Source organism: Balaenoptera ricei, chromosome 2, assembly GCF_028023285.1.
Source record: "Balaenoptera ricei isolate mBalRic1 chromosome 2, mBalRic1.hap2, whole genome shotgun sequence".
NCBI lineage: Eukaryota > Metazoa > Chordata > Mammalia > Artiodactyla > Balaenopteridae > Balaenoptera > Balaenoptera ricei.
The window spans coordinates 112,032,705-112,054,545 of record NC_082640.1 but is presented as its reverse complement, the minus strand read 5'-3'; the positions used below and the strand labels follow the sequence as shown (position 1 = coordinate 112,054,545).

Here is a 21,841-nt window from a genome sequence, read left to right as displayed (position 1 = left end):
CCACTGACGGTCCCGTCTGAGGATGTCATGGGCCTGTCTTCACAACTGTGATGCTCCTACCAACATTGCCTCAGCTTCAGGGGAAAGAGCACTGCTTCCTCTTTACTTTTAGGTCTGTCTTTCCCCTAATTATCCAGAGGAGAGCTGTGATTAGAAATGTGTTTAAAATCAAATTTGAAGAAAACGGAAAAAATTTTAAATTCAAACAATAATAAAATATGCAGATGTTAATATCCTTATATAAAATCTCTGTTTGCCTTTGTAGATATTTCCAGAGGGTAGAGTCCTAGAAGTAAAATTCATGGGTTACATAATATTTGTTTTGTCACTGTCACTAAGATGTACCTTTATGTTTTGTGCACTTTTCTTTCATTGTGTTATACTTCAATTTTAATATGTTCAATTTTTCCGGATCAAAGTGAAATTACATTTAAAACTTAATGTATTGGGTCTTTCTCCCCAAAAGCTGTATCAATACAAACTCTCACAAAAAGTTTCTGTAAATCTTTCTAACATTGTTATCAAATATATTATATCCCATTCTAATAGATAAAAAATTGTTTGATCATTGGTGAGATTAAACATTTCAAATGCATACTGGCAATTTATTCTTTTCTTTTGTGATTTTCCTATTCATACGCTTTGCATATATTTCCACTGGGCTATTTATGTTTATTTATTGATTTTAGGAGTACTTTACATACAATGGGCATTAATCCTTGTCGACTAAAAAATAAATGCACAACCTAGAAGTTGAGGGTTATGTTTTATTCAGCAGACATACTGAGGACTTCAGGCCTGGGAGGCAGCATCTCAAGTAACCCTGAGAGAACTGCTCCGAGGAGGTGGAGGAGGGGAAGAGCCAGGATATATAGGAGTTTTGCAGCAAGGGGCAGGTAGTCTGAACATCAAAAGATTATTGTAAATTAAAGAAAACCGTGTATGTCAAGTTAAGAAATTTAGCGCTTTTCTATGTGTGGGAAGATGCAAGAGTCTGGACTCACTGAAATCATTCCTTTGATATGCACCTCAGCTATCTGGGGCCAGTAGCCAATGTTTTCATATCCTGAGTTTCCTCAGGACACTGTGAGGAGTGGCTGCAGTCTGACAGCTACTAGATGGCAGGTATTCTTTCCCTTCCTGGGTTCCCTCAGGGCTCACCAGCTCACCATTGGCTGTGGCTGCAATCTGATGAACTGTGACATCCTTTTACTGATATAGCAGGCAATATTCCATTTATCAGAACAAAAGATTACTGTTAATAAAAGAAAACTAGGTATTCTCAAGTTAAGGAATTCAGCACTTTTCTATGTACAGGAAGATGCAAGAGTCTGGGCTCACTGAAATCATTCCTTTGATATGCTCCTCAAATATCTGGGGCCAGTATCCTATGTTTTCACATCCTGAGTTTCCTCAGGGTTCATCAGCTCACTGTAGGGGAGGCTGCAATCCCTGATGACTGTGACATCTTTTGTTTACTGATATGGCAGGTAGTATTTTATTTCTCATCCTTCTTCTAGTATATGCTGCAAATAATTTTTCTATTTGGATATTTCATTTACAAATTTGTTTGTGATATCTTTTCTCATCCAGAGGTCTTAAAATTTATACACTGAATTATGACTGATAGTTCACATCTCCTTTAACATTATAAATATATTTTCCTATATGTTCTGCTTTGCTTTTAAATTGTAATTTTTAAACATCTTACATTTAAAATATTTAATTAATATGAAATTATTTTTAGTGTATGATGCAAGGTAGAAACGCAACTCTACTAATTATCAAAAGATACTCCAGGGACTTCCCTGGTGGTCCAGTGGGTAAGACTCCACGCTTCCAACACAGGGTGCCCTGGTTCAATCCCTGGTTGGGGAGCTAGATCCCGCATGCATGCACAACTAAGAAGCCTGCGTGCTGCAACTAAAAGATCCTGCGTGCCACAACTAAGACCCGGAACAGCCAAAATAAATAAATAAAAATAAATAAATAAATAAATATATTTTTAAAAAATGATAGTCCAATTTGTCTTCACCATTATGAAATTCCACTATTTCAGCTTCTGGCACAGTAGAATACACGGTTGTTTTTTATTTTTTTTATTTTTGGCTGCGTTGGGTCTTCATTGCTGCCCGTGGGCTTTCTCTAGTTGCCACGAGCAGGGGCTACTCTTCGTTGCAGTGCGCAAGCTTCTCATTGCGGTGGCTTCTTCTTTTGCAGAGCACGGGCTCTAGGCACAAAGGCTTCAGTAGTTGCAGCACATGGGCTCAGTAGTTGTGGCTCGCAGGCTCTAGAGCACAGGCTCAGTAGTTGTGGCACATGGGCTTAGTTGCTCTGCGGCATGTGGGATCCTCCCGGACCAGGGCTTGAACCCATGTACGCTGCATTGGCAGGCGGATTCTTAACCACTGCGTCACCAGGGAAGTCCCGAATACATCGTTTTGACAGGGACAGAGTAAAGGGACAAAGTAGGTGATTAAATAGTTAATCCCACTAAGAGACTGTAAGTAGAGAAAATAGTGTGGGAGACCCCTGTAAGTTAATGATCACTCAAGAAAGCAGGTTTGCTTAACCACAAAACCAAGCAGGCTTGCTTAGCAACAAAACCATGCAACAGAAGCATGAGACATGCCCCCAAACCATAAAACAATGGTGGAATAAGGCCTACAGTCTGCCCAGTGATGTCAACAAGTTAATGACGCCTAGGACATGCTCTCTGCACACACAAAAACAATAATTTAGGGGAAGGTGACATTTCAAAGTGAAAGACCCTCATTATACTGAGACCTGAAATAACTTTTCCACAGTGCCCTGACAGTCCTGGATGACGCCATATAGAGTCAAAAACTCCCCCACCCAACATGTAGGATGAGTTAATGATGGAAGACTCAAAGAATGAGGAAGAAGGTGGTCTTCTCCCCCCTCCTTGCTTTTCCTTTGATTATAAAACTGTAGCCCACTAAATTCTCAGGGCATGGCACCCTCTCGCCCACCCGCTTGTAAGCCTTCCAAGAGTCCTATTCTAACAAATCACTTCTTATGTCTCACTTTGCCTCTCGCTGAATTCTTTCTGTGTTGAGACATGAAGAACTGGAGCTCCCCGGAGCCCCCCGAGATGCATTTCTTTGGTTTCAGTTTCACATCAGCCTTTTGCTAAAATAACTAGAAGAGCTGGAAAAAAAAGTTTTTGGTCTCTTTGAGGGCATCAGAGAGTGTAAAGTTAGTGATGAATTGTGGAGCCAAGTTTTAGAAAAGGAGATAGCCGAGCCTGGCACCTGGGGTCACTTCCCCCCCTCAAGGCAATGCCAGTTTCAAAAGTGGCATATGAGAAGCCAAGAAGAGCTTTACTCAGAATCACAGGCCTGAGGGAACAAAAACTAAAATTTAAGACCTCAGAATAAGGAGACACCTGTTAATAGCTAAGGATTTTAGTTACAATGTTGAGATATCCTAGGAGTAAGAATGAACCAGAAATAGACCTGGCCCTCACAGAGACTAAGTCCAAGGCTTGAAACACTTAAAACCCTGATGAATAAATTTAACTAGGATTGCTAACGGTCCAAGCCTTACTTCTTGCAAGAAGCCAAAGGAAAACCTCATGGAGGAGAATAATACCTTCCAGACCTCAAAGGTATCTTCACAATTTTTCATATGTCATATTCAACATATGATGAAAAATAACCAATATACAAGAAGACAAGTCATGATCATGAAAACCAAGAACAAAAGACTGAGAAAGATGATATCGACATAATCCAGAAAATGGAGTCGTTAGACAAGAATTTTAAAGTTACTAATATGACCAAATACATAAAAATATGCCCATACACAAATGCAGTGTGATCAGTCCACTCCTGTTGTGCATGCCTTGCATGATCTGCTCCACTTGAATGTGGCAGGACTTGTGAATATGATGGGATAGTCACTTCAGGATGTTATGGTTTATGAAGCAGTTGACTTTAAGAAAGGGAGATCATCCTTGTTGCACCTGATTTGATTAGGTGTACTGGAATCTTCTAAAAGAGGAGATTGGAAGCTTGGGAGGGATTTGATGTGAGGAGATTCTCCATTGCTAGCTATACGATGGAAGGGGACCATGGCAAGGAAGAGCAGGCGGCCTCAGGTCTCTGAGAATGACTCTTGGCCAACAACCAGCTAAAAGACAAGGACCTCAGTCCTACAACCAAAAGGAAACAAATTCAGCTGACCACCTGGATGACTTTGGAAGTAAATTCTTCCTCAAAGCCTCCAAATAAGAATGTAGCCGTCTGACTTCTACAGTGAGACACTGGGCAGAGAACCCAGTTGAGCCAAAATTCAGACCTGCAGAACTGTGAACTCATAAATAGGTATTGTTTTAAGCCTACCACATTTGTGGTAATTCATTATACAGCAATAAAAAAATTAATACAAAAAGACTGAGAATTTTGGCAGGCAACAAAAATCAATGTCAAAGAAATAAATAGAATACCAGAACTAAAAACTACCACTGAAATAAAAAAAAACTCAATGCATAGGTTTGAAAGCAGATAGACACACTGAACCCTGCAGTGTAGGAGGGTTCCAATTTCTCCACATCCTCAACAACACTGCCATTTTCATAGTTTTTCAGTGATGGATGAACAAACTGTGGGATATGCACACAGTGGAATATTATGCAGCCATAAAAATGAAAGAAGCTCTGATACATGCCACAATGTGGAAAAACCTGGAAAACATTATGCTAAGTGAAAGAAGGCAGACACAAACTGTCAATATTGTATGATTCCATTTGTGTGAAACATCCAGAATAGGTAAATCCATAGAGACAGAGCGCAGTTTGGTATTTAACAGGGGGTGAGGAGAGCAAAGAATCAGGAGTGACTACTTAATGGTTACAGTAAGTCCCCTACATAGGAGCAAGTTCCATTCCAAGAGCACGTTTGTAAGTCCAATTTATTGGTAGGTCCAACGATGTTAGCCTAGGTACCCAACTAACACAATCGGTTATATAGTGCTGTACTGTAATAGGTTTATAATACTTTTCACACAAATAATATGTAAAAAACAAACACAAAAAATAAAGAAAACATTTTAAATCTTACAGTACAGTACCTTGAAAAGTACAGTAGTACAGTACAACAGCTGGCATATAGGGGCTGGCATTGAGTGAACAGGCAAGAAGAGTTACTGACTGGAGGAGGGAGAAGAGGTGGGAGATGGTAGAGCTGAAGGATGGTCAGCAATAGAAGACAGAGGGCAAGCTGCAATTTCACTCACACCTGACGTTGATGGAACACACATTTGAATCTTTGAAAATTCACAACTTTAAGGTTCGTATGTAGGGGACTTACTGTACAATGTTTTCATTTGTGATGTGAAATGATTGGGATCCACATAGAGGTGGTGGTTACATAACATTGTGAATGTACTAAATACCACTGAACTGTACACTTTTAAATGTTAATTGTGTGTTATGAGAACTTTACAAGAATTAAAAGAATCAACTGCACTGGTAGTTGCCAGAAAGGACTTTTAGAAAATCAAAAATAACATTATTGAGACAGTAAATTTTGAATAAGTTCTTTAGTTTAGACAGTATTATTATAGCATGTTAATTTCCTGATTTTGATAATTATGGATGTTTAAGTGAAAGTCATTGTCCTAGGAAATTCATGGAAGTATTTAGTAATAATCGAGACGCATCATGTCTGAAACTTTCTTTCAAATAGTTCCCCCCAAAATGGTAGATAGAGCCGTAAAAAAAGAAAGTGGTAAAATATTAACAATTGGAGAAACGTATATAGGAGGGTTTTTGTTTTTACTGTTTTTACATGTTTTCTCTAAGTCTGATATGAACTAGCAATTCTCAGAAGTGGCAGAAGCAGTAATGTGAATGGTCATCAAGCACTTGAAAAGATGTTCAGTCTCACTGGTAATAAGGGAAATGTGAACTATTATGACAATGAAATATAATTTCATATGTATCATAATTTGGAATTCTTCTTCCTAGTATAGAGAAACACACATGTAAGTAAAGGAAGATGCACAAGAAAGTTCATTAAAGAGTTATTTATATAATAAATATTCAGAAAACTAAATACCCACTTACAATATAAAGGAAAAATAAACATCCCAGTATACTTATAGAATATAATAGTAAAAATTAATGAACAGGACCTACATATATTAGTGTTGATAATCTCAATAACAATGTTGATTGTTAATTGCAAGTAGCAAAAAGATATGCATAACATAATTTACATACATTTTGAAAACACAAAATATTATACTACATGCATATATATTGTTTATGGTACATGCATAGCTAATAAAAGCATAAAAACATCCATGGGAAGAATAGTCACCAACATCCCTTTGGTAGTTAATTCTGGAAAATGAGGTGAAAGAATGGAGGAGTAGCATTAGCTGCATCTGCATCCCTTTAATTCTTTAAAAAAAAATAATTTAATAATCTGAACCAAATAAGGCTTTACACTAACATTTTTAAAATGTGGATGGAAATGTTTAATTATTTTTTATTCTTTTCTATGTGTTTGACATCATTTTTTTTTTTAATTTTTTATTTTTTTTTTAATGCTATTCTTGTCTGCTTACATTCTTTTTATTTATGTATGTATGTATGTATGTATGGCTGTGTTGGGTCTTCGTTTCTGTGCGAGGGCTTTCTCTAGTTGTGGCAAGTGGGGGCCACTCTTCATCGCGGTGCGCGGGCCTCTCACTATCGCTGGCCCCTCCTTGCCGAGCACAGGCTCCAGACGCGCAGGCTCAGTAATTGTGGCTCACGGGCCCAGTTGCTCCGCGGCATGTGGGATCCTCCCAGACCAGGGCCCGAACCCGCGTCCCCTGCATTGGCAGGCAGACTCTCAACCACTGCGCCACCAGGGAAGCCCTGACATCATTTTTAAAAAGAAATCAAAGAGACATCATTATAGAGTTCTTAAATGTGGAGATGGGAAATGGAGGAGAGAGGAGTGTTTCATTTTTTTTTTTTAATGGTATTAGATGAAAAGAAACACTCTAACAAGTCTGTTCATGAGATTAGCTTTGGAATAATAATTTATAATAGAAACAGGAAAAAAATTAGTGAGTCACCAATTTGTACCTATATGTTAATTTCTTTCCCTCCCAAATATTAAGAGATATATATTGTAACATCTAATGTTGAAATTTAACTGTTTTACAGAGATCCATCATTTTGACTTTTTAAATTATTTATTTATTTATTTTGCCTGCGCCAGGTCTTAGTTGCGGCACGTGGAATCTTCGTTGTGACATGTTAAGTTGCGGCATGTTCAGTTGCAGTATGTGGGATCCTTAGCTGCAGGATGGGAACTCTTAGTTGCGGCATGCAAGTGGGAACTAGTTCCCCGACCAGGGATTGAACCCAAGCCCCTTGAATTTTGATTTTTATCACTCGTATAATGCATATTAATTGGTAAAGACTAAGAAAAGAGTACTATTCAAAAATTAATCATATTCATCCACAGAAAATTATGATTCATTTATTGGTTTATAGCTTCCCAGATTTGATTCCATAAAATAAGTGCCGGAGTATTCAAATTTATTAAGAAAGACTGAGACACGTGTGAAAGCCAAGCACCCACTTTACAGATCCTGATCATGAGACTAGTGCATTGGCGCCATCTGGTGGCAAACCTCACACATGTTGTAGATGCTGGGAGTTTGTTATTTTTGAGAAGTTGATACATACAGGAGGAAAAATTAGACCCTACCATTTCACTGTTAATATATATGCATACATCCTTTTAGCAGCATTGAATTATCTTTATTTTAAAAAGAAATTTACTTGCCCAAGGTTACACTATAGTTCTATTTGTCTGCAAAATTCATTCTTTTCACATACTGAATGGCCTCCATATCTCTGAAGATTGCACTTACAAAACATGAAGTAAAAGAAAAATTACAAAGCAGAAACTAGAGGATAAAGTCTTAATATTTAATAATTAGAGGCTAAGAGCTCGAATTAGTGTATTTTGGGTTATCTGAGAGCTTTCGTTTTTATAAAACAAGACCAGAATGCTTTGAAAAAGTAACAACGGAAAAACAATACACTTGGAAAATAAGCATATTAATGTCAGGAGGAACAAAAGGATCAGTATTAGGGTCAAAAGATAAAGACAAAGAAATTTCCAAGAAATTCATTCCAAAATATGAGAAAAAAGTAGAAGAGATAAGAAAATCCAAAAGATCCAATATTTGACTCATAGAGTTCCAGAAAGAGAGGAGAAAGAAAAAGGAAAATTGAAAATTTAATGAAGTAAATTTCCCAGACCTGAAGATTTGATTTTCCAAATTAAAGCCTACCACCACCACCATCCCTCACCCATTGCAGGATACAATGACTTATACTTAAGCATATCAATGTGAAAATCAAGGACACAGTCATTAAAAGATCCTAAAAGCTTGCTAGGGAAGTAAAGACCATTTACGAAGAGTCAAAATGGCATCAGGCTTCTCAACAATAGCATTGGATGATAGAAGACTATGAAGCCAAGTGTTTTCTCAATTCTGAGAAATTCTTGTCAGTCTATAACTCCATACCGAGGCAAACTATCAATCAGATCTGAGAATAGAATAAATACATTTTCCAGTATATAAGAACTCACAAAATGCACCTCCTAAGCACACTTTCTTATGAATTTACTTGGCGATAGGCTCCAACAAAAACTAAAAGAAGAGAGTAGACCAAGAAAGAGGACAACATGGCATCCAGACAGGAATGATTACAGGATCACAGCTGAAGAACAGACCTACTGGGGCAGAGGCTCTAGGAGAGAAATCTCTAAGGAAAGGAAGTACTTGATAGAAAACTCATTTGATTGAGAGGATGGCATTAATTACATTCACAATGCTGTGCAGGCATCACTACCATCTATTTCTAAAACTTTTTTTTAAGTGAGCATTTACAGCTTGCAAAACAGTGTCTAACAAATAAAAAAGACAAAAATAAACTCCAGGAAATACAAAATGTTTTCTTAAATTATGGTGTTTCTAGGGACTTCCCTGGCAATCCAGTGGTTAAGACTCTGCCCTTTCACTGCAAGGAGCGCGATCCCTTGCTGGAGAACTAAGATCCCGCATGTCTCACGGCCCCCCAAAAAAGAAATTATGGTGTTTCTGGATCTTCAGAAACATTATTTGCATATTCTAAATAATGTAAACACTTTGTATCAATTTTCGGTGTTAGAGTCAGTGAACCTAAGTCTTAATTTTGATTATAGAATGAAATATTAATATTAACAATCATGACAATGTAGAACTAAAGGACAGATGACAAGTTTTTTTTTTAACATCTTTATTGGAGTATAGTTGCTTTACAATGTTGTGTTAGTTTCTGCTGTATACCAAAGTGAAGCAGCTATATGCATACGTATATCACCATATCCCCTCCCTCTTGCCTCTCCCTCCCACCCTCCCTATCCCACCCCTCTAGGTGGACACAAAACACCGAGCTGATCTCCCTGTGCTATGCAGCTGCTTCCCACTAGCTATCTATTTTACATTTGGTAGTGTATATATGTCCATGCTACTCTCTCACCTCGTCCCAGCTTACCCTTCTCCCTTCCCATGTCCTCAAGCCCATTCTTTACTTCTGCGTCTTTATTCCTGTCCTGCCCTAAGTTCATCAGAACCTTTTTTTTTTTTTTTAGATTCCATATATGTGTGTTAGCATACGGTATTTGTTTTTCTCTTTCTGACTTACTTCACTCTGTATGACAGACTCTAGGTCCATCCACCTCACTACATATAGTTCAATTTTGTTTCTTTTTATGGCTGAGTAATATTCCATTATATATATGTGCCACATCTTCTTTATCCATTAAAGATAGAGGAAAAGAGAGTGAAGGGAAAGATAAGGATGCTAATATCCCCATCTTGCAAAATAGGGACTCAAAATATACAGCACATAGCCGAAACAGATACTAACAGGGTTAGTATATTATTAGGTTAGAAAGGCAAGCAACAGAGAAACTAAAATATAGCTATATTAGGAGGAAAAGGAGAAGGCAGTGAGGTGAAATTGAGCTAAACCTTAATCTGCCATAACATGAAGTCAATAGACTTGATGGATTAATAAGTAGAGAAAGAAGACTTTTACAGAGATAGTGAGGCGAGAGCTAGAAATGGTGCCTCTTGGACCCACTTGGACTTGGACTGGAGAGTTGGAAAGTCATGGGGAGAGAGACTGTAGCTTTTAACTGTGGGCATGTATTGTTTTGATAAATATTACAAAACGTGAACTGAGTGACAGAATTTCTATTTGGCATGATAAAAAAAGCTTTCAGAAATAAATGGTAGTGATGATTGCGTGGCATTGTCAATGTAATTAATGCCACTGAATTGTATACTTAAAGATAATAAAAATGGCAAGTTTTTTTTTTTTTTAATTAGTTAATTTTTTTTTTTTTTTTTTTGGCTGTGTTGGGTCTTCGTTTCTGTGCGAGGGCTTTCCCCAGTTGCGGCAAGTGGGGGCCACTCTTCATCGCGGTGCGCGGGCCTCTCACTATCGTGGCCTCTCTTGTTGTGGAGCACAGGCTCCAGACGCGCAGGCTTAGTAGTTGTGGCTCACGGGCCCAGTTGCTCCGCGGCATGTGGGATCTTCCCAGACCAGGGCTCGACCCCGTGTCCCCTGCATTGGCAGGCAGACTCTCAACCACTGCGCCACCAGGGAAGCCCAAATATGGCAAGTTTTATGTTTGTGTATATTTTACTACAATGAAAAGTGCGTGCTGAGGTAAGATTCATCTTTTGCTGAGTCCACCTCCTACAATACCTCTGCTTAGGGAAATGATTAGTCCTAGAATTCCAGAAGATGGATTTAAGTGACCACAACAGCGAAGATGAAAGAACTGTAGAACCAGGGAATTACACAGGGTCATTATGAGGATATTTGATTATTTCTGGTTGTGATGCTGCCTGTTCAGATTTTATTCTCATTCAACAGGACCTGCCAAGGGAGAAAGTTCCCATCTTACAACGGACTTTTTTTTTTTTTTTTTTCGTAAATCTAGTCTTGGGACCCTAACTAAATCTTTTCCCATTTTAGGCTTAACATTAAAAGAGTTGCTTCAGGGGCTTCCCAGGGGCTTCCCAGGTGGCGCAATGGTTGAGAATCTGCCTGCCAATGCAGGGGACACGGGTTCGAGCCCTGGTCTGGGAGGATCCCACATGCCGCGGAGCAACTGGGCCCGTGAGCCACAACTACTGAGCCTGTGCATCTGGAGCCTGTGCTCCGCAACGGGAGAGGCCGCGATAGTGAGAGGCCCGCGCGCCGCGATGAAGAGTGGCCCCCACTCGCCGCAACTGGAGAACGCCCTCGCTCAGAAACGAAGACCCAACACAGCCAAAATTAAAAATTAAAAAAAAACAACAACAAAAAAAAAACGAGTTGCTTCAAAAGTGGTTGGGATGGCTAAGCTGGGCCAAACAGATTACAGAAGAGGAGCCAGTGAGAAGACTGAGTATGGGAATAATTTGCCCAGGCTGGTATAGATAATCTCAAGAATGGTAAACACTGATGATGACATTACCCACAGAAGGGCGTGTGGCAAGACTGAAGGTGGGTGAATGATGGGATATCCATGGCACTTGCACAACCTGAGCACTGTGAGGTAATTTTCCTCTACGAGAAATTCCTGAACCATATTTTCTCTGTGTACCCTCCTAAATGAACCCAGATTCAACACCCTGAATGCATGACTGATGATACTGTGCAGCCATCATGAATAATCCACTCAAACTTAAAGAGTTTTTAATTTGTGGTTGCAGAGTAACAGAGTATATGCGCAAAAAGAGGGCTCATAAGGGTTTTTATCAGGAAGTGGAGAGAATCTCTGGCAAGAGGAGACACTGAGTTACTAAGAATTGGTTTAGATACGGCCCATTTGGGGCTTCCATGGTGGCGCAGTGGTTAAGAATCCGCCTGCCAATAAGCCCGTGGGCCACAACTACTGAGCCTGCGCTCTAGAGCCCACGAGACACAGAGCCCGTGCTCCCAACAAGAGAAGCCACCACGATGGCTTGCACACCGCAACGAAGAGTAGCCCCCGCTCGCCGCAACCAGAGAAAAGCCCGCGTGCAGCAATGGAGACCCATCGCAGCCAAAGATAAAATAAAATAAATTTATATAAAAAAAAGATATGGCTCATTCAATAAAAGGTATGCAAAGTTAAATAATAATGAGATGCCTTATTTTGCCTATCAAACTGTCAAAAATTAAAATAAAATATAATACCAAATTATGCAAAGGATATAGTGACGTGGGTCCATTCTATACACTGGTGGAGAGAGTATAAGCACAACCTTACTGAAAGGCAATAGGTGAATAGGTACCTAAAGCTTTGAGGTTTATACTCTTTGACCTCATAATTCCACTTGGAAGAATTTGCATTAAGGAAAAGAATCTGTGCAAACTATTTATTGTTAGATGTCAACTTCACCTCCAAAAGTAAAGGAATAGTTCAATGAATCATATTGCATTAATAAAATAGAAAAATATATAGCTAGTAAAACTTTAAAGTACAGAAACTGCTAATATATAATTTTAATTTTCAAAAGATATAACACCTCTTCCCTTTCATTGGCTTATTTCCCCTGGCCTTCCATTTTGCTTATTTCCTATTTCCTTCCATTCTTTTCCCTTTGTTCCCTTCCTAAACAATTTAGTCCTGAAGCCATTAAATGGGGCAAAGCCAGGTGTGCATTGAAAAGGAGGGTCAGCCTGGCATGGGGAATAGGAAGCCAGAGCCCAAGAAAAGAGAAAAGGGCATCCATATGGGGGGTGAGGGGGAGTAGAGGTGAGGCATGAGGGGGGGAAATCCAGCATGGAGAGTCAGCCTGAGCAAGGAGAGGAGATATCCCACTCAGAGGGGAAGCTGGCGTGGGGTATGAAAACCCAAATGGGGCGCATCCATGTAGGGGGACAGCCTGGCACAGAGTGTCAGAGTCAGAGAGGGCAAAGGGCATCCATATGGAAGGGGGGACAGTGGCAGAATCTTTTTGCTATATTCCCAAGCTCTGTCCTCTGAGGGACCCTTGGAACTCTCTCACCACAAAAATGAACACACACACCTAGCATCCGGATCTTGGTTTTAAAATACTGTTTTCCACTAAAACAACCGTGTCTCTTTAGAGAAATGACTGGTCCCAGGGCAAGGGAAATACAAGATGAGCTTAGACCATCTTGCTGTTTCTCAAAGCAAGGAAGTGCCTAAAGAATGATGGGGACATGCCAAAAGCACACAGAAGCCAGATTAGAAGGGCTTCTACTGACTAATTCTGGGTCAGACTATGTAACTCTTTTTCCATATTTATAACCCCCTTCTACCATATTTTCTTTAATACATTTCCTTCTCTTCCAGAGAAGTACACCTGTGAATTCTTGGCAGGTAACACTCACAGAAGCTGGGAGATGGCTGCACCTTCCTGGTAAAAATATCTATCTTCATCCGTTGACCCTTTGGACAGCCTTTTCCTCGCCTTGGAAATACATTCTTCTAACCCCAGTCTGCTAATGCAGTTGCTTGCTCTACATTGGTCCTTAGCCAGACCAGCTTTCCAGGGTAATGCCTAGTGCTGGATTTAATCATATCACCTTCTCTCTTCCTATCCTATCCCCTATAGGCCTCATCTGTGTATGTGTTACCATGGCAGATACAATGCCTGATTTTAGTTTTTTTGTTTTTTAATGACACTACAACGGTAACTAGCACACTGCCAAACTCATGCAAAAGCATTCATAGAACAAGTACTGTTTTGCCTTTTGCTTTTCTTGTTGTCACCTTATAAAGGTGCTGAAAATCTCACCCATTCTTTGAAGTTAAAAATTTTCATGCTGTGTATAGGGGTATGCAATAAGTTTATACAGATATAATTCCAAACATTAGCTTCGTGCTAATACTGGAGAGCTGATATTTTCAGACAGTGGGATATCCCATTGCCTCCTGAAATCATATATAAATGGGTAAAGGGCCATGATGCCTTGATGTGTGCACTCACATTTCCCTAAATGTTCCTTCTGCTTAGCCATCTTCCTCTTTTCCCGAATTCTTCCTTTAAATCCAACTATTACCTGGCTTCTGAATCATTAATTCTACTAAAGGGCCAGCCCAGCTGCTCCTGGAGGTGGCATCTCTGTCCTTAGAATCACTTTCTAGAAACTGACTGAAGCCCAGTCTATAAATGCAAAGAGGAGAGGGCAGGCCTATGGGTAAGATCCAAGGTTCAGAGGAAGGAACATCAACAGATTACATGCTAAGTCCAAGCACTGCGAAAATAGCAACAACTCTGTCCCTTGGAGTCCCTTTTCATCCCACCAGGAATGAGTCTCTGCCAGATGATATAACTTTGCCACCTTGGGAAAGAGAAGGGGTGGAGAGAGACAGCTCAGTCCCCTCTGCCTGCGAGAGTGAGCACTAGAGAGATCTGAGGGGGAGAGTTCGAATCAAGAGCCTGGCAAGGGCGTGATACAGAGACATTACCCTGGATTTGACCACAAGCTGAGCTGCCTCTAAGGAGTGTGTGTCCCTGGCCAATTTTTTTTTTTCCCCCCAGGGAGGGATGGGGAATGCGGCCCTTATCTTATATAAACAATTTGATCTTAAAATATATTATAAAAGTCATAGGCCCAAGTGAAGTATAGGGACTTATTGCTGAAGATTTAGAATTATGGGCAGAGGACAGATACTCACATATTTGATTATTGTCCAATCAATGCACATGTAGACTTTCTGTGTTGTCTGGGCACCATCTCTTCCTGTTAGATCTAGGAGCCATTTCTTCATGTTCTTTATTGCCAGATGTATTATTCCTGGATAATTTCATTATCTCCCACCACATGAAAAATGTAAACCTGTCTGCTAGGACCCATATAGATCTTCTTGTTTCTGCAATTTCCTAGTGCCATTTATTTCATGCCAGCTGTATCATGACTCATGGCCCTGAATCATCCACTGTGCTGCCTGTGAATACCAGCTTCCAATGACTCTCTCAAAGGTTACTTTGTTACTGTACGTTGTTGATAATGACCACAAACACAAGCAGTGTCTTACTTAGCCCAGCCCATATTTTTAGAACAAATACCACAGACTGGGTATCTTCTAAACAATAAAAATTTATTTCTCACAGTTCTGGAGGCTGGACGTCCAAGATCAGGGTGCCAGCATGGTCAGGTAGGGTCCTCACAGGGCAGAAGTGGCAAGGGAGCTCTGGGAGATCTCTTTTGTAGAAGCATTAATCCCATTCATAAGGGCTCCATGACCTAATTCCCTCCCAGAGGTCCCACCGTCTCACACCATCACGTTGGCTGCTAGGATTCCAACATATGATTTTGGAGGGGATACATATTCAGACCATAGCACCCAGAGTACACAGGAAAATGAGAATGATAATTGCTGACTGTGTGAAATTTGCCATTTAGAGTTTTGTAGTATAAACATAAAACAACACATCTTCCAACTATATCTTCTCCTGAACTCTTTTTTTTTTTTTTTTTTGAGAACTGACTTGAGAATTTCTAAAGTTTTCTTTTTTTTCTTTTCTGTTCTTTTTTCTAATTGAAGCATAATTGACTTACAATATTATATTAGTTTCAGGTGTACAATTCTCTTGAATTCTTTATGCCATAATCACCGCCTTCCTAGAATGCCACCTCTTTTCATAACTGACCACACCACACTCGTGCCTTACACACATTGCCACCATCCAGGAGGATAAGCAGGGGGTACATGGGCAGAGCATTCACACAAAGAATGACTATCCTTCATCTTGCACAGATTAAGAGAGCGTGTCATCACCTGTCAATCAGAGGCAAGAGAGGGCATTGATCTGAAGTGCCCCATTGGCACTGCAGAGCAATGGTCTCAAAAGTCTTTACAGGACACAGGAGCAGCCCACTATACCTCCACATGGTGTGGAGCCTGCAAAGGGGTGGGATCCACCCTGGGTGCCAGCAGTGGGAAGCTCCCAGGGTAAGGGACACATGCTGTTGTCCCTGCCACCCTCAAGTGCTATAGACCAGAAGTAGCAGAGCAACAGGAACATGGGTGGGTGAAAGCCTCCTACATATGCACTCAAGTCCAAGGGTGAGTAGTGACCATTGGTGATCCAGAGTCCTAAATTCATTCTGTGTCCAGGATATGTTTGAGTCATGCAAAATCAGTTTATCCGCACCATTCTGGTGACCCACTGCTATGTGATCCCACAAAAGACATACCACACCAGCCAGAGGGGACCACCGCTTGCCAGGTCACCCTCCTGGAAACAGGGCCTGGCTTCAGGGTCCTAGGACAACCCCATAGGTGCAAGTCTCAGAACTTTTGGGGGGCAGCTTGTTGGCCCTATGCATGGGGTAGGGGAGCAGTGACCTGAGGGGAGAAACGGGACTCAGGCCCAGAGAAGTCCCAGTTCAAGCTCAGGGTACCCAACCCAGATGGCACTGCTGACCTCAGTCAGTCCTAGACACCAGAGGGGGACTTTCTAAGACCCAACGCAGCCAAACAAACAAACAAAAAAAATGCTTATGGTCTCACTGAGGTCATATTATATATTCAAATTAATTAATGGTTAATTAAATAGTATATATAGGTCTCAATCCCTTACCTGAAACCTTTAGGGCCAATGCATTTTGAGACAGAATTTTTAGGATTTTAAAAAGCAACATTGTATAAGTGTATGTGATATTTATGCATCCCTAGAAGAGTTTATCTGAGGCAGTATTCATAATCAGACATATTGATATTTCTTCAGTGAAATGTAGTGAAATAGTCATATAGCATAAATAAAGATAATAAATAGACTTGCATAGTCAATTCAGCCAGATTTTGCATCTCACTGAGCTTGGGAGCCACTTTGACAGAAAATCTTTCCGTTTTCAGAGCTTTGGGGATTTAGGAACACTGGGTAAAGGACTGAGGACCTGTTGTATGGACTAAGCATATACACTGGAAGTGCAAAGAGGGAGCTACATTGGAACTAAAAGAGTTGGTGAAAGTTTTATGAATCAGGCATCATTTGAGCTATAATGAGTTAATTTTCTATCCCTTTTGAGTGAAGTTCCCACAACATCTTGTCAACCCATTACACCTACCAAGTTGTGTTTTCCTGCTTGAGCCACTAGGAGCCCATAGAGTGCTTTGTAATTTGCTTTCCTGAGTTAGTTTTCACAGTCAGATAAAAGCCTGACCACTGAGATTTGTCCAAAGTGGAGACCAGATGAGGGCGATAGCAGTACTTGTTGGAGTGTGGGAACCCCGAAGGAGAGAAGCTGGTGGGAACCTATGAGAGGTTCTCATCTGTGAATGAAAGCACATGGGCTTCCATTCCTTGCTAATTCCAGTCTCCTAATAGTTTGCCCCACACAATGGATCCTTTGTCTTTTGGTTAAGAAGTCAAACTTGGAACCTTTCCCATCACATTCCCAATCTTCAATGCCTTTGCTTTACCTACTGGACAAATTCTTAACACACTGATTTTCTCTGACACCCACTCTTCTTTCCTCTCTCACACCTCACTTCTTTTTTTCTCCCTTGTCTTAGATCGTCTTTTGTCTATATCTTCTGAAAGGGATTCTCCCATCAAGAAGAGTAGGAATCTGCCTTGTCCAGGGCCTCGTCTCCTGCCACTCCTCCACCCACCTCTAAAATGTCAGGGCAGCCCACAGACGCAGACACACTTCCTGCCCAGCAACACTGTTCCTAAGAGGTCATTGCCGGGAGAGGTGAGTCAAAGGCATGGAGGGAAGTGTTGAAACAGGGGAGTCTGAGGGGAGATTAGAGGCAAAGCATTTAAGTGGTTGCCTGCCTGCAAGAACAGGAAGGGTAAGGGAAATTAGGGACTAAATGAAGAAAGAACAGGAAGGTAAAAGCCAGGTCAAAGTAAGCTAAACCTTTCCTTCCTCCAGTGTCCCATTTATGGATGTCCCTGACTCTTGAGTGTATTACCGTCAAGGAGATTGAAACTGACAAAAACCCTAGGAAGAGGAAATCTCAAAATCAAGTCACATAGTGAATCCTTATTGCCATTTTCTAAGATCCCTTCCTGTGCCCATGCATGTCGAACTAAACTATTTCTTGATAGATTTGAATTCAGAGAAAATAGGCTGAGCACAACCACTTACATCTTCTATTTATTCAACCCCATAGCTTTTCTCCTCTTTGAGTAGATCCAATCCCTTTTCTGCTGAAAATATTCTTTCACCAACTTTCTTGTTTCTCAGAGCAAAAGAAGAAAAGAGGTGCTGAGTGAGAATAAAATTCCCTCCAATCCCATTCATTCTACATCTATTGAGCACCTAATGTGACCATTATTCTACTTATTGGACATAATTTTTAAAAATAGCTCTCTGTTTCTCTCTCTCCTCATCACTCTCTTGACCCACCCTCGCTCTAACCCCCTATGCCAAACTCTTTATAGGACCAACATCTTCTTACCTGGCATGGCATAAGAGATCAGTGTTGGTTGAATGAATATCTAAAAGGATTCAGAGAAAGAACAGGGAGATCGCAAAGAGAAGAGGAAAAGGAGACCAGGAGAAAGAGGCGGGGTGGGGGAGAAATAAAGGGAGGGAAAAAAGATGCAAAATAGCAGGTAGTAAAAAAAACGAGAGGAAAAAGAAAAGGGTTGAGAAGGGTCAAGAAAATGAGTGCTGTCTTTGCCCCAGGACATGTTTTATCTCAGTCTGCACCACCATAGCACCGTACCTGCAGACCCCTACAGCCAGGGGTTGGGAAAAGAAGCCTGATCCACATGGTTGTCCAGACGCAGTCACAGTTAGAATCACTTTAATTTATATCTGTAGCAGAGAAGTGCTACATGGAAAGCCCAGGAGGCTTATGTGATTGTCATAGAGGCTCATCGTGGGTAGCAGGGAAGGACGTGGGTAAAGGATGCATTAAACTCTTGTAATCCACACCTAAAGGCATCCAGACCAGGGAACAGACTGATGACCAGGATCATAGGAGAGACTAGAGCAGTTCTTCACTTATCTCTTTCCAGGGCAAGAGATAGACTCTAAGAGACAGAGAACCTACAGAGATCGGACATCATCGCCCTATTCTACCACCTCTAATCCCAGGAAAAAAATGCAAGTTGGGTGAACCCTAGGGCAAAGAAGATTTATATTTTCAAATATGATAAAGAATAGGCCAGCCTCTCTTCCCAGAACCTTTTTGGCAGAATACCTAAGGACGAACACAGCATGAAAAAGAGGAAGTGGAAAGGAAGACAAAGATGAGAAGGTGCAGAAGAGAAGTTACTTCATGGTCCAGATGTTACCTGGACTTTCATGTCACTACAGGATATAAAAATGTACTTTTCAAGAATGAACGTTACGTAATTACAGTGAGGAGTGACTTGGCCTGGTTTGGGTAACTTGCAGAATGTCAAATCAAAAGGGCGGGAGCTTTTGTGACACTTGCCTCCCTTGAGGTCACAGGCAACAACAGGACTCTTACAGACAGCTTTGACTGCATCTAGTTCCTCATGGATGAATATGTACTGGGGTATGCATGTGTGGTTGTGCGGCTTCATCTTCTGTGCCATCAGGGCATTGCATTCTCTGTCCATCAGGTCAGCCCTGAGATAGTCTTTGTTGCTCTGAAAGAGAGCCTCAGCTCTGAGCATCTTGTTTCCTCCAACTTCATCTTCACTGATGATGGTCTCTTCCAGTTGCACCACTTCTTTGTTGCTAAACAGCAGGGTTTCTATGCTTCGGGTGCCCGCTCCCTCCCTAGTGGCTTCAGCCTTGTCCTGTGAGTCACTGGACTGAAACTCATTCAGTAGCTGATCACTTTCCTCCAGGACTGCTGCGGCCATCTGAAGTCCCACCCCCAGGCCCACCCCCAGGCCCAGCAGGAGCAGCAACATTATGAAAAAGATCTGCACCAGAGTCAGCTTCATTTTGCCTGGAGGAGAGGAGGGAAACAGAGGACGGACTTTGAAATGAAACTTGGCTCCAGTAGAGATCATAGATTCCCCTAAACCCCGACAGCATAGTCTTTGGGGTCTCCTCTCCCTTCTCCACATTACCCCATTCCCCACCCAAGGCAGAGATCCTTTCTCACTCTTTTCCCATTTCTCCTGTCCCTCCCACCACATTCCCTGTTGCTGTGGCATAATGTGTGGATCCTGCAGAACTGGAAGATGTCCAGGGTAGCAGTTCTGCAACTGGTTCACATACGGGGAATCAGTGGGGAAAGTTGACATCAATTGACTCTTAAACAGAAATTAGTTCTAAATCACCAAAAAGAATGGGTAAGAAGACAAACAAGTACAGTGTCACACTTCCCTTGAGAGAAATTCTTATAGAAAGTCTTATTCTCAGTAAAGGATCAGAATTACCATAGGAGATCATCTCCCTATTTTTTTCCCAAATTAATTTTTGCTCATTCAAGTATTTATTATTCTCCCTGTTACCCACCCTCCCCCAAAAAGATCAAAAGGAATAGGAAAAGTACTATAGTCCATTCTCACTCCTAAACTGAGGCTGGCGGGGGGAGGGAGACGAGGGAGGATGCCCAATTTCACCTTGCTAAAACTACATCTTGTCATGCCAGATCCCTTCTACTACTATAGATCTCTTAGCACTTGGGTATTTCCTGCTGATTAGTTTTTGTACTCTTAGGGAGGACATGGAATAAGAACTAAACCAAAGAAAACCAAACAACTGACCTGCGCGGGTTCCCCTACTAATAAAGATCCTAAGGAAACTGAGGGAAAGAGCATGCATCTTTGTCCTGCAATGCCAGCCTCATGCCCCTATCAAAGAGAGACCTTCCCTACCAGAAAAAAATATTGCATAAAGAACATTTTTGAGACAATTGATAATATGAGAATATTGTCAATGGAGTAGATAGGAATGTTATGTCAGTGTTTGATATACGGAATTTGAAATTTGTGCTACAATTGTTTAAGAGAATATCTTTGTTCTTAGAAAAAGAACCCTGAAATATTAAGGTGCAAAGGGGCATGATTAGACAACTTACTCTCCAAGGTTCAAAATAAAGATCATATGGGGAATTCCCTGGCGGTCCAGTGGTTAGGACTCCATGCTCTCACTGCCAAGGGCCTGGGTTCAATCCCTGGTGGGGAGAACTAAAATCCCACAAGCTGGGCAGCACAGCCAAAAAAAAAAAAAAATATATATATATATATATATATAGATCATATGTATGTGTATGTACATGTGTGTTTACAGAGAAAGAAAAAATTTTTTAATAAGGGAAAGAAAATTTTTAAATATTGTGACTGGATAAAGGATATTTAGAAGTTCTTTGTATTAATGTGGTAACTTTTCTTTAAAGTTGAAAATATTTCAGAAAAAAAAATTTTTTTTTGGCCGCTCTGCACAGCTTGCGGGATCTTAGTTCCCCCACCAGGGATTGAACCCGGGCCCTCTGCAGTAAAAGCACAGAGTCCTATCCACTGGACTACCAGGGGATTCCCTCAAATTTTTTTAAATTTTAAAAAAGAGAGAATTTCCCATGTCATTCCCTGGAGCACCAAACACCACTGTGACTTACCTACATACCTAAATAACTTCAAAGATGCTTGTGTCCTGTTTTCCAGGTTCTTTCCTCCCAGGTTTTCCTTCTCTCTGAGAAGTACCCTGGCTGCTGGTCTGCAGAAAAAATGGTTATCCCCTTGTGCTCTATGTGCTCTTAAACCCAGACTTACTTCCTATGCCCATTCCCACTCCCACTCTCCCTCCCCAGCACTAAATAAACACACTCAGCCAATTGTCTTTTCTGCTCCCATGAACACTTTGAAGTAAGGCTACTTGGATGTTGAAACAGATCCAGACATCCAAGACAGGAAATGT

The 21,841-nt window shown here is 40.9% G+C and overlaps 1 protein-coding gene and 1 non-coding gene across 3 annotated transcripts; both read right to left on the bottom strand.

Annotated features, from left to right (window-relative positions):
• Positions 1 to 18,786: 18,786 nt before the first annotated feature.
• Positions 18,787 to 21,639, bottom strand: RNASE10 (ribonuclease A family member 10 (inactive)). 2 transcript variants are annotated; one of them, XM_059915619.1, is made up of 2 exons: positions 21,551 to 21,639; positions 18,787 to 19,925 (listed from the first exon to the last, which is right to left on the bottom strand). In XM_059915619.1, exon 2 carries the CDS (start codon positions 19,918 to 19,920, stop codon positions 19,279 to 19,281), a length of 642 nt encoding a protein of 213 aa, XP_059771602.1. In that variant the 5' UTR covers positions 19,921 to 19,925; positions 21,551 to 21,639; the 3' UTR covers positions 18,787 to 19,278. The 2 variants fall into 2 exon arrangements, with proteins under 2 accessions (XP_059771602.1, XP_059771601.1); XM_059915618.1 differs by having other exon boundaries at positions 21,543 to 21,631.
• Positions 21,387 to 21,460, bottom strand: TRNAK-UUU (transfer RNA lysine (anticodon UUU)). The gene has a single exon. It is a non-coding gene; the product is annotated as a tRNA-Lys (tRNA).
• Positions 21,640 to 21,841: the final 202 nt, after the last annotated feature.